This window comes from Sminthopsis crassicaudata, chromosome 6 (genome assembly GCF_048593235.1).
Source record: "Sminthopsis crassicaudata isolate SCR6 chromosome 6, ASM4859323v1, whole genome shotgun sequence".
Taxonomy (NCBI): domain Eukaryota; kingdom Metazoa; phylum Chordata; class Mammalia; order Dasyuromorphia; family Dasyuridae; genus Sminthopsis; species Sminthopsis crassicaudata.
This window is the reverse complement of record NC_133622.1, coordinates 207,590,045-207,603,579: the sequence shown is the minus strand read 5'-3', so window position 1 is coordinate 207,603,579 and position 13,535 is coordinate 207,590,045. Positions and strand designations below refer to the sequence as shown.

The following is a 13,535-nucleotide window of genomic DNA, read 5'->3' as shown; positions in this document are numbered from 1 at the left end:
GTAAGTCACTTAACCCCAGAGTTGCCTTGCCAAAAAAATTTTAAAAGACTGACAAAAGGTTAGATTTTGGCTATTAAGAGATCATTGATGACTAATAAGGATAACTATGAAATTTTTAGCAGTTTACAGTTAATAAAGCGCTTTACTCATTTTAAATTCCTTTAATTTTTTTCAGTGACCTGTGAAATAGATCCTTATTATCCCCATTTTATAGATAAGAAAATGGTTGCTTGTTGTCTTACATTCTCAAAGAAGAATAAAATGACATCACTATGTGTCTTATTGTGATCAGACCATAGTCTACATGAACATCTGAAGTAGAAATATTTCTCTCTCTCTCTCTGTCTCTCTCTCTCTCTCTCTCTCTCTCAGGCAATTGGGGTTAAGTGACTTGCCCAGGGTCACACAGCCAGGGAAGTGTTAAGTGTCTGAGATAAAATTTGAACTCAAGTCCTCCTGACTCTAGAATGGGTGCTCTATCCACTGGGTCATTTAGCTGCCCCAGTAGAAATATTTCTAAAAGAAAAGGAATGTGTTGAGAGTGAAATGACTTGCCCAGAGTCATACGGTTATTAAGTATATATGACAGATTTGAACTCAACGTCTTCCTGACTTCCATTCCAGTGCCATATCCACTGGACCACTTAGACACTTCTATAATGACCACAAAAATATTGGAATTTATATAATTTTAAAAATGCTTGGGTGTTTGATTAATGAACAGCAAGACCCAGTTTTCATTCTCAGATGAAGACAGTAGGAAAGATCAGATTACTACTTTCAAATCAAAAAGAGATCTTCCACATCTGCAGACTCCCAACTTCCTACCTTGTTGTGTGAAGCAGTACCTTTCCATAACCAAGCAGGTCCTGAACCCTTCTTGTCTTGATTCTTTGCTAATTTATGGAGATATCAAAACAACTTTTTTTTTCTATTCTTACCATGAACTTTATCCATTTTTCAGTGTCACTCTGTCTGCTGCATGATAAATGAGTCTACTTTGGCTGAAGCTTTGAGTAATAGCTAACAAAAGAGAATGACTCAAACATTCCTCATGAACGTATTCGAGTTTGGTATTATCTCAGCTTTTCAAAGAAGGTTTTGTACTGGCTCTGATCACTTACTTAACATGACCTAAAATATATCAAATGAACTGCAACCGAAAGCCTTAAAATGAAGAATAAATCTCTGATCCTCCCGAGGATCTCGTTTGTCAGCTCTGGTTTCTCCTTTTCAAAGAGGAATACTGTCAGTCAGGCCTAGAGTCTTGCTAACATTTACCAGTTCAAATGCCAGGCTTATTTTTTCCTCAATAGGAAGTTTAATAACTTCTTCCCAAATGAGCAGGTCCATCACTGCAATGGGTCACTAGAAAAAAAGGTGTTTGGGAGTTTGCACAGCAAATGCCTTAACTAGCCACTACCACTGGGGTCAGCATCATAAGGCTCCTGCAACTGACAGCCATTTATGTTTTCCAAGCAGAGTAGACTCAGGGGTACAAAGATCTAGACCACCAAATAGGTCATAATCAACTTTATTGCTACCCTACAATTTGAATCAATTCAATAAGTATTTATTATTCTGTAAACCAGAGTTCAAATCATGTCTCATACACTTATAAATTGTATGATCCTGGGAAAATCACTTACCCTTTACTTGCCTCAGTTTCCTTAACTGCAAAATGATAATAATAGCACCCTACTTCGTAGGGTTGTTGGGGGATCTATGAGGTAACATATTTTAAGTGCTTTGTAAATCTTAAAGTGCTACATATCTGGCCTCAGACACTTCCCAGCTGTGTGAGCCTGGGCAAGTCACTTTACCCTGTTTGCCTCATTTTCCTTGTCTGTAAAATAAAAGAAGGAGAGGACAAACCATTCAAGGATCACTCATGACTTTAAATAAAGTCATGAAAAGTCAGACACAACTGGGATGATTGAACAAGAACAACAATTATTAATTGCTATTATGTACCAAGCTAAATCATCATTAAGATTTCTTGGCTCTGGTGATTTGAGTGATTATTTTCTAGCTGATATTCTATTTCCTTGCTGTAGAACAAAGACTATATGTGCACAGAAAAAGAAACTTTTGTTGGACCTGATCCCTGTAGTATTCTCCATATTTGCCTTTGTGTGAAAATCTCTAGTGACTCAGTTTATGTCCCAAGAAAGCAGGGACCACTTTTTTTTTTTATACTGATCTACACATGAGCGGCAGAAATACATAAGGGATTTTTTTCTGAATTAGTCATGGATATAAGGGTATATAAATAATAATAATAATAATTATAATAACTAGTATTTATACAGTGCTTTAAGGTTTACAAAGAACTTACAAGTATTACTGCATTTGATCCTCACAACAACCACTAGAAAGAAGGTACTGTACATGAGGAAACTGAGGTAGACAGGGATTGATTAAAGACATACAGCTAATAAGGATTTGAGGCTGAATTTGAATCCAGGTCTTCCTAACTTCAAGGACTCCTATCATCATGTTCTAAATGCCTAGAAATAACTCATGCAGAGAAATAGTGATGAGAATTAGTTCTAGAGACTTCATATTCGAATTCTGACTCATTTAAAATACTGAGACATTGCCTTGTATCAAGTTTTTAGGGAAGAAGGGGCAGCTTTTCATATCCCAAAATAGGAAGACTACTGAGAGAGTCACATCTTCATTGGTAGTTCCTTCTGTTTTTTGCCTCCAATTTATCCTGTCTATATCTTGTTTGAACATAGTGGTTTTTTCTCATTCGATTGAAAGCCATTTGAAAGCAGGGATTATGTTTTGCCTTTATTCCCCATGCTAAGCACAGTGCCTGGCATATAGTAGGTATTTAATAAATGCTAGGTGACTAATAATATAATAAACTAACCAAACAGCTAAAAAACCCCCCCACACAAATGGTCAGGGATGCTTGGAAGAAAAAAAGAGAGCTGTTTTTTCCAAGTAGGACTCTTTGTCAGTCCTGAGTCCTCAAGTCAGCAATCAATATCAATAAAGAGAATACTCCCAAATTGCCTTTTTTCATTTCTTTCCTCTATAAGGTAAAAGCACTTTTACTTCAAAAACTGCCTTCACTATTTCATTTCTGCACTCCATGCATTTAAATGGCACCCAGCTATCTACAAAATACAGTTAAAACTCTAGCTTGACATTCAAGGTTTTCCATATTCTTGTTCTAAAACTTTTCATAGAGTTTTATAAAATAGAAAGGGATTTCAGAAGTCACACAGGCCAATCTGAAATGGGGTAGAAATCCTTATCTGATGCTCTTGATGGGCATCTAGCCACTAATTGGAGACTTTCATAGAAGAACAGATGACCTCACAAAGTAGCCCAAGCCTTTGAACAGGATTAATTATAAGGGAGTTTTTTCTTATGTTAAGTCTAAATTTTGTATAAATTTCTACTCATTGACTTTTAGGTCAGCTCCCATATTTCCAATAGGCTTTTTATTTTAAAAATTATTTCTAACTATGAATTTGACCATTATTGACAAGCACTAATATTTTTATTTGAGGTGAGCAACAACATAAAAGATTCTACAAGAAATTGTGAGCTTTCATGTTAGTTGTGTTGGCTATCAGGTCACACTGTTGACTCATATTGAACTTTCAAAGACCATGAATACTCCCAAATATTTTTCACTGTTTTTTACACTGCTCTCAGGCCATATTTCTTCAGCCTTGTACAGTGTCTGCCACTTGGAAGCCCCTGAATAAATATTAGTTGAAAAAATTCTGAATAGAATTACATGAACAGAAACAGAAGTGAGCAGAACCAGGAGAACATTGTACACAGGAACTACAAGATTTGTATGATGATCATCTGTGAATGTCTTAGCTCTTCTCAACAATAGTGATCCTAGACAATTCCAAAAGATTCATGATAGAAAATGCTCTCCATACCCAGAAAAAGAATTGATGAAGTTTAAATACAGATTAAAGCATACTATTTTCACTTTTTGTGGGGGGAGGTTTGTGTGCTTTTTCCTTTTGTTCCATTTCTTCTTTCACAACATGACTAATGTGGAAATGTTTTACATTGTTGTATATGTATAACCTATACTAGATTGTTTGTCTTCTTGGAGAGGAGGGAGGAAAATGAGGGAAAAAAAATCTGGAACTCACAATCTTTCAAAAAAAATGAATGTTGAATATTGCCTTTACATGTAATTGGAAAAAATAAACTTATTTTTAAAAATGCTAGTTGACCGACAATTATAGAAAACTTACCAAGACAGTTAAAAAAAGAAACAAAACAAATCATAACTAGACAGACTCTGATGAGAAAATATTTATAATTTATTTCTTGAACCCAAAGTAAGACTTTACATTTATCCCAATTACACTTCCTCTCAGATTAAATTCAATGTTCTATCCTGATTCTGACATTCAGCATGTCAGCTATCTGGCAACTTTGATAAGCATTTCTTAATCCAAAACTGATTAAAAAATGTTAAATGCCACAGAGCCTTGGAATACTCCATTAGAACATTTCTTCCAAAATTACATGGAGCCATTAAGGATTACCAAGAGTCCAACCATTCAACCACTTCTGACTTGATATAACGATATCACTGTCTAGTTTATATCATACCATCTTTTTCACAATAGTGTAGAAGACTGTCAAATGTATCACTGAAATCCAATTATACTGCAAAAGCAGCTAATATGTATACAGTTCTATCAGGTTTTTAAAAGCATTATATACATTAAGTCTCTTGGGTCTCAAAACAACTTTGTAAATTTAGTTTATCCAATGGATCCATGATCTTATCAATTTTGATACTCCCTTAGGATGTGCAGATCACAACTTACTCTGTGCTATTTCTTCCATATCTTCTTTGATGATAATCTCCACAGAGCTCTATCTTCCCTCTTCCCCTCCCTCACACATACCTCTTTGTGCCAAGGATTTTTTTTTCTAGTTATTTCAAGGATACCAATGGAATGTATGGCCTGTCCAATGATTATCTTCATTCTCAGTACATGATTTATCCGTCTTCATTTCTGCTCATATAGCTCCTAGTGATGTCTATCTGCTACTTTTTCTACATAATTCTTTGTTGGTTATTTGTTGAAGTTAACTCATGTCCACTATATGCCTTTCCATTGCCCTTTGGGTAATTTGCCATCTAAAGTCTTTGGAGCCTATGGTAATCTATGATTTGAAATTATATAATACCATTGAAAGAATCATGATGCAAAATCATAGACTTTTGCTTCAGGGGGAAAGATGGGATCACTAAAAGCATTACACATTTTTCTAAAGGCAGTTTAGATGACTATTCTGCTTTTCTTGCTCAATTCTGCATACACAGTATCTCCACATTGCAGTGTCTATCTCCACATGCAGTATCTGTCCATCTTCTGACAGGTTTTCTATTTAACTAGCAGTTTAATATTTGGATGATAGGCTTTCTTTATTCACTTGATTTTTCTTGTATGGATAATTTAGCTAAATTCTTTTGATTGGTTATGGATATCAGTGAAGAGGTTCAGTAGTAATTCAGATCCCAATGCAATCAGCACAATGCCATCTACAAACAGGGACACCATCATCCATATGGAATCTTTCTTTCATTTGAATTCTATGTTGGACATCCTATGATCACTGTTTTATGCCTTCCTTGCTATTAATCAATAGCACTCATGGAACAAAATTATTTCTATTGTGACATGCTCTATGAACTCTTGCATGAATTTTGCATATACTTGTCAGGTGTCTTGTTGGAAGATAGTTTTTCAGGTGGTTGTCTTATCAAAATAAGTGCTCTTTTTGGGTAAAAAAAATAAGTACACAAGATCTTAGACCCTTTATCCCTCAGACTGTATCATGATTCCTATAATGTATATGTTTGTAAACACCTGCTTATTCCCTTCCCCAATATCCATCAGTGACACTGAGTAAACACATGGGTTAGCAATCATTGATATTTTTGTGATCATCTTTGTAGTTTTTTAAATAGTAAAGGCTGTGATTTTTTTCCTTCAAGCATCATAAATCTTCTTCTTTTTTTGGATAGATTGAGAATTAATCTGTCATTACTCTCAAAATTGGATCATCTCCAATATGAGCCTCTTCTGTATATACTCAGTTGAGTCTAGCTGCCCTTCTCATCTTTGCTTTCTTTAATGCCATTTCTGCTTTCTCATGTAATGTATTGATTGGGTGGAGTCCAAAGGTAGTGGCCCCACTATTATTGATGGAGAAATGTGTTAGAAAAATCTTTTTAATTCTTCATCTTTCACTCTTCTTGATTCAATTAAAAAAGGAATTATTGAGCATTTACTATGTGTTGGGGATACAAAGAAGAAGAAAAGTAAAGAGTGAGAGAAAGCGAGAACAAGAACAAGAGAGCAAGAAAGAAAGAGAAAGAGAGAGAGAGAAGAGAGAGAAAGAGAGAAGAGAGAGAGAAAGAGAAAGAGAGAGAGAAAGAGAAAGAGAGAGAGAGATTGAGAGAGAGAGAAACTGTGTTTGAGAAAATAATAATGCCTCAGGATGATTTGGCTTACTTGGGTCTCTCTTGCCTAGCTTTTAACAAACTTGTTTTTCCTGGTTTTATGAGGCAATACTACTCATAATCTTTCACTATTCTCCTATAGAAGGTTTTAAACACTAGTTTATGTTCTAAACTCATGTTGTTCTTGATTGCTCTGCTTTTCTTTCCCCTTGGCAAGGATTAGCGTATCATAAAATATGAAAGGACTGTCTATTCTAATGCCCTAATTTTGCAGATCAGGAGAGGAGGAAGATTAAAGAAGAAGAATGGAAGGGAATAAATGAATTAGAAAAAGGAGGCCACGAGAGTTTGTGTCACAAAATGGCAACAGAGTTTTTCAATGAAGGTTTGACTCCAATCCAGCAATCTAGTTACTGTAAATTATTTCATCCAGTATTTCCTGGCTTAGGAGGTTTCCAAAATCTTTTGGTCTCCTTGCGCAACAATAGATTTATATCATTTAAATTTGCTTAGCAGTGGTGATTGTGTTAATATCTGTTCTTTTATCCATTTCTCATTTTACAATGTCAACAGCTTAAATGGATCTGGTTGTATTCTATTAATTGCAAGCTACATTTCATTTTATTTATTTCTTCTAAATTGGTATTGATCTTTTCTCTAATCAAATACACGGTCTGAATATATGATTCAGAAACAACTCCCAAATCAGTAATTATTCTGTCTCCTTACTGTTAAATATTATAATTAGTTTCATGTTTTTGTGATACTATTTGATGTTTTCTATGTACAAAGTTGTATTACTCTCTTCTCAAGGAAATTATTCATGATACATATGGGTGAAGCTTCCAAATAGTCTAAGAGCTTTTTAGCCACACTTGTTTCTTATTTCTAAACTTTGTTTTCCATTTTAAAAAAATCCTATCATCCTCCATGTTCATCTGTGAATTTGTCACCAAGTATTACAGTATGCATTGATTTGATATGGATAGAATTTTCTCTATCAAGATATTTGTACATAAATTACATTTATTTTCATAGTGGTTTTTATAAAAAGCTTTATGAATACTTTCCCATCACTTTCGTTTCCAAATATGTCCTTCCTCTTTCTGTCCAAAGTAAAACTTTCTTGATAACAAAGATTTAAAAACAAATCTTCTATCGCTGTACACTTCAATGCTGTATGAAGATGTATTCTAATGGAAGTGGATATCTTCAACATAAAGAAGATCCAACTCACTTCCAGTTGATCAATGATGGACAGAAATAACTACACCCAGAGAAGGAACACAGGGAAGTGAATGTAAATTGTTAGCACTACTTTCTATCTACCCAGGTTACTTATACCTTCGGAATCTAATACTTAATGTGCAACAAGAAAATGGTATTTACACACATATATTGTATCTAGGTTACACTGTAACACATGTAAAATGTATGGGATTACCTGTCATCAAGGGGAGGGAGTAGAGGGAGGGAAGGGATAATTTGGAAAAATGAATACAAGGGATAATGTTATAAAAAATTACTCATGCATATATACTGTCAAAAAAATTTATAAATAAAATAAAATTAAAAAAACAAAAAACCCAACAAAACAAATCTTCTGCTCTTTGAGTGTATCTAACAGCATATGCAATATTCTATAAGTCCTCTGCCTCATCCACAAAGGGAGGGAGGATGTTTGTTTTTTCTCAACTCTTCTCTAGGGCCAAATCTAATCATTAAACATTTCCCATAGTTAATTTATAAAAAAGGATTTTGTTCAATGTCCCTTTTCAAGTTGATCTTGTGCTCTTTTATTTTTTTAGGAAGAAAAATACACAAACTTTATCAAATGAGATAACCGTGCATGTCTTTAAAAATTTCCACATTCTGCAAGGATTGGTTCCAATTGCTTTTATCCAAGAAATTTCCTTGATTCATCCCAAGCAGGAAGTGGATTTTTTTTTTCCTTCCTTCTTTGGCTTTTAACCTTGTCTTTGCCATCATTCAATTGAACAAACATTGTGCCTATTTTTCTCTAGTCATGGATGAAATGAAACAGTCCCTGCTCTAAGGAACTTATAACTTACTAGTGGGATATAATACGTATACCGAGAAGTAAGTGCAAGGTAAAAATAAAAATAATTTTGGGATGAAGAAAATGCTATGTACTAGAGAAGGGAAATTTCAAGAAAAAGCCTAGATGAGTGAGATAGGTACCTGAATTGAGCCCTGAAGGAAGAGAGGGATTTCAAGAGAGAGAGGTGAGGAAGGAGAATAGTCTAGATATTGAAGCCAAAGGCACAGAGTTGGAGATTGAATGCCATATACAGCTGGTAGATCAGTTTTTTCTGAAAGGAGGATGATTATAAAAATAAGAATGGAAAGGAAAATGAGAACAAGACTATGGAGTGCTTTAAATGGTAGCTTGAAGATTTGGTATTTTATCTAAGTTTATCCTCTTTTAAGAATATTCTGTATTCTTTTTACTTGTCTCTCCTATTCTGGGAATTTGACTTTGTTTCCCTTCCTCTTTTTAATTCATCCTTCCTTCCTTCCTTCCTTCCTTCCTTCCTTCCTTCCTTCCTTCCTTCCTTCCTTTTTTCCTTCCTTCCTTCCTTCCTTCCTTCCTTCCTTCCTTCCTTCTTTCCTTCCTTCCTTCCTTCCTTCCTTCCTTCCTTCCTTCCTTCCTTCCTTCCTTCCTTCCTTCCTTCCTTCCTTCCTTCCTTCCTTCCTTCCTTCCTTCCTTCCTTCCTTCCTTCCTTCCTTCCTTCCTTCTCCAATTCCCTTCCTCCTCCCTCCTCTCCCTCCTTTCTTTCTTTGTATTTCTTATTTTGGACTTAACAAACATCAAATAATATGAACATTTCCATGCATGAGTAGAATAGAAAAAGAAGATTATGCATGAAACTGTAGATCTCTTTATGTAAGCTGGTTTTTCTTTTATACGTGAATCATAAACACTCCATATATCATTTACTTTGTGTCTGGATCTCATCTCCCTTAATAGACAGGAAAGCTCCCTGCAGACAGGAACTGTGTCACTGCTTCATCTCTGTATCCCTAGATCCAAATTTAGTGCTTTACACATATGTAATAGATTTAGGTACTTAATAAATTCTTGTCAAATTTAATCTTTGTTATTTATTTCTGTAGCCTCGTCGCCACTTTTTATATAGGAAACCCAACATACATTGTTGAATCAAATTACTGTCAGCCCATCTACTGTTTTCAGAAAGGAGCCCTTTCAACTGAGAGTTGCTGCCACTTGGCACCATGCCTTGGTTACCGTGGTTTCTAAGCCAAGGTAGCAGGAGAGCTGGGTGGAGAGATGGGAGGTGGCCTTTTCATCTCAAGTGCCTGTTTTCTGATGTTAAGTTTTCCAGGACATTACACCTGAATTCTATGATTTCCTTAGCTTGGAAGTAATTTTTTTTTTCTTTTCCAACTCTAACAAATCTCTCCCTACCCCCCCCCCTCTCTCTCTCCCTCTCTCCCTCTCTCCCTCCTTCCCTCCCTCTCTCCTTCCCTCCCTTCCTCTCTTCCTTGGAGTGGTCTAGTAGTGTTGGAAAGGGCTGGACTCCACTGGGCCTACTAAGTACACATAGTATTGTATATCCTCAGAGATGGTGAAAGGCTTAAAGCTTCACATTTTAGGAAACGCTTGAATTACAGTTGCTATGAAAACCAGAACTGTAAAATCCTAACCACCAGTTGTTAAAAGCTCAGCTGCAACTTTGCTCTTTCTTTTCTTCCTCTCTTTCCTCCCTATTTCTTTTGTTTTTCCTGCTACTTGCCTCTCATTTTTATAATCACAGGATTTTTACCTGAAAGAGACTTTTGAAGACAATTAGAGGAATTCTCTTACTTTATAGAATGGGAAACTGAGATCCAGAAAAGTGAGGTGACTTACTCCAAATCACACAGATTTAAGTAAGCAGCAGAACTTCGTTTTTTTTTTCCCTCAAGGTTTGGATGTTTCCACATTCAGTGCTTGTGTTTGGGTAATCAATGATCTATCATATTTATTCTCCTTTTAAATAGACTTTTAATGATGTCCTTGGTTTTTTACATCACTTAGATTTCTTCCCTGTATCCCTTTTCTCTTCCTGACAGAGAGCTATCACTTATAACGGTGAATTTTAAAAACAATTAAAATGGGGAGAGGAGAAAAAATGTATCAAATCTGATCACTATATTGAAAAAAATCTGGTTTATATTCAGGATCGTCACCTTTCCCCCATATAACACAGAAATTACAGATACCTTGATTTCTGATTGTTTTCAATCATGTCAGTCAGTGCTTTCAAGGAATCAGATTCTCCTCCTAGGGAAGAAGTAAAATTTTTTTTGTGTGTGTGTCATAGACTCTCTCTGAAAGTCTGGTTTGAAGACCATAGTTTCTTTTTTGCAATTGTGTTTGTTGTCTGCATTCATACTTGAAAGAAAAGCTGTATTTCACTTAAAGGTTAGTGAAAACAAAACACGATTTTCCTTCCTATGTAAGTTCCTCTGAAATTTATCTATAAATGATCTCTCGTTTATCTAAGGAGACCATAAGTGACACAAACTAACCTTACCATCCTCATTCTAAAAGACTCATGTCTTTTGCAGCCCGAGTTTGTTGGGTATACTTTTTGAATGAATGATTAAATGAATAGATATATGAAGTACCCCCACCATGTGTTGGATGCTCTGCTACATACCATTGATTCAAACACGAGCAACGAGACAGTCTTTGGGTATGGATAATACAGGGGAACACCAGTTCCACATCTGACAAGAATATGTACAGAATCGAAAACTCACAGTCAACGTTCCACTTGATGCTCCTTGGGGGCAGTTTAAGTGTCTCGTTGATCTTTTCCAACACGGTCTGGAGCTTTTGCTTCTGGGCAATCTCAGATTGGGTGACCTCGGCAACATTCAACTTCTCACTCTCGAGTTTCTCTGGAGTGATAAGAAAAGAAAATGATAGTCTTTTCTCCCCATTTAATCATATGCGAAGCAAAGCTCCTTGGCCAGACCCCTATCCTTTTCTGGTCTAGCAAGCTGAGATGCAGGATGGCTAGCACAGCTTAAATTTTGTGTAGTCTTTACTTATTCAGAACTCATCTCTACAACACTCCTGAAAAGTAACTATCCACTCTTAGCTTGAAGAAATCCAGTGAAGGAGGGTCTCATTGAAGGAGCTAGCCCTCTGTCTTTTGGGATAGCTCTAGTGGTGAGGAAGTTTTTCTCTTACACTGAACCTCAATATCTACAGTTCATTTAACCAATTCTCATGGAATAGAGTCCCGACCTCAATTTTGGCTGTTACATTTTAAGAAGGGTGTTGACAAAGTGGGATATGTCCACAGGACAGTGGATTAACAGGAGTTAGAAATGTTCAATATGAAGAACTCCCAGGACACCTAGTAATTGTCTTCAAATATTTCATGGCTGTTGGTAAGGTTGGCCCCATTTGGACCAAACAGTGAAGATTTACAGGAAGGCAGATTTTGACTGAATGAAGGGGAAAACTTCTTAACCATCAAAGACGTACAACAATGGAATAGGAGTATCTCCATAAGTAGTGAGCTACCCTTCATAACAGATCTTCTAAAGATGACTCGAGTCACATGCAAAAATTACTGTGGTGGAAATTCCTGCTTCAGAAAGAGAGCTTTTTAAAAAATATATTAGATTATATTTGAGGTTTTTCCAGCTATGAGAGTTTATAAGGAAAGATCTGGCCAATTAGATGAATAATTCAATGGGTATGTTTTTTGTTACTAAGTCAGACACTTAATAGTAAGTTATGTTTAAATAGCATTCTATATTTGTAAAATACTTTTATGTATCTTATTTCATTTAAGTCTCACAAGAGCTCCATGTGGTAGAGGCAAAGCCTTTTGTCAATGAGTAAACTAAGGCAGAGTCAAGACTAAAATCCTGATCTTTCTGACTTCTTGTCTAAATGTCTTTTGATTATACCAGGCTGTTCCTACCTATCCCCTATATCTCCCATCTCCAAATCAAATGGACTTTTAAATCAATTTGTAGCTGGGGCATTCACTTGTTCATTCATTTATTTATTCCACATCCATTTTTCTGTTCTGGCCAGATTGATCTTTTTTAAGCAGTTAAAAGAGATCATTCTTTTCCTTATTTCTAATCTAGCCTTACTCACTGACTAGGGATTGCCTTGATAAAATGAGACCTGGGAAAGACCTTAAAAAGGTCTTGGCTTAAAAAGGCCAAGATGCCCCATTATATCTGAGGCCATGGTCGGTTGTCCTGATCTATATCTGGTTATGAGACCCAGATGGCTCCAGAGGAGAGAGTGAGGCTGGTGATGTTGCATAGCCCTCCTTCACTTAAATTCAATTCACTTGCAAGTCTTTAAGAATAAAGGACAAACAACAGCAACAATAAGTGATTGCCCATTATAGTTGAAGCATTCTTCTTAGCATTGTGGAAAATACAAAGGAAGTCCCTACCCTCATAGATACATTCATGGAGCTCATAATCTAGTTGAGAAGAAAAATGTAAAAATAACTAGAATTCAGAAAAAATACAATCAAGAAAGTAGAATAAGCTGGATGGAAGTCCAAATAAGAGAGGTAGTGCTTCTGGCTGGGAAAGATGAAGAAAACTTCATCATTCTCAGAGCTAGGAGGGACCTCAGGGACCATCTTGTCCAACCCCTAGTAATGGAGACACCACTCTACAATATAACTTTAGTCCTGATCACCCAACATATGCTTTATGACTTTCACTGATGGGAAACATAAATGTCCCAAAGCCACTCCTTCCACATTGTGGTAACTTTAACTGGAGTTTTTTCTTTATATTGAGCTGAAATCTGCCCCTCTACATTTTTTTTCTACTGTCTTAGCCTGATTTGATCTAGGAGTCAGCAGTATGTTTTTAGGAACATAAATTAAGAATAAGAAAGGATCTTGGAGATTATTTAGTCTAATCCTTTTCAAATGTGGAAACAGATCTGGAGAAACTAAGAGATTTGTCCAAAATACACAAATAGTAAAAACCCAGGACAAATCTGACTACAAATCTCACTCTCATTACCCTGTAT

At 35.8% G+C, this 13,535-nt stretch overlaps 1 protein-coding gene and 1 long non-coding RNA gene across 3 annotated transcripts in view; one reads left to right on the top strand and one right to left on the bottom strand.

Annotated features, from left to right (window-relative positions):
- The window catches only part of PARVA (parvin alpha), a 163,175-nt gene that overhangs the window by 42,491 nt on the left and 107,149 nt on the right, over positions 1 to 13,535 (bottom strand). For both annotated transcript variants that reach the window (XM_074273458.1, XM_074273460.1), the window contains exon 6: positions 11,267 to 11,407. In XM_074273458.1, the coding sequence (XP_074129559.1) occupies positions 11,267 to 11,407 (141 nt within the window). The remainder of the gene's footprint in view (positions 1 to 11,266; positions 11,408 to 13,535) is intronic.
- The window catches only part of LOC141545995 (uncharacterized), an 81,218-nt gene that overhangs the window by 14,455 nt on the left and 53,228 nt on the right, over positions 1 to 13,535 (top strand). The gene's annotated exons all lie outside the window — the stretch shown is intronic.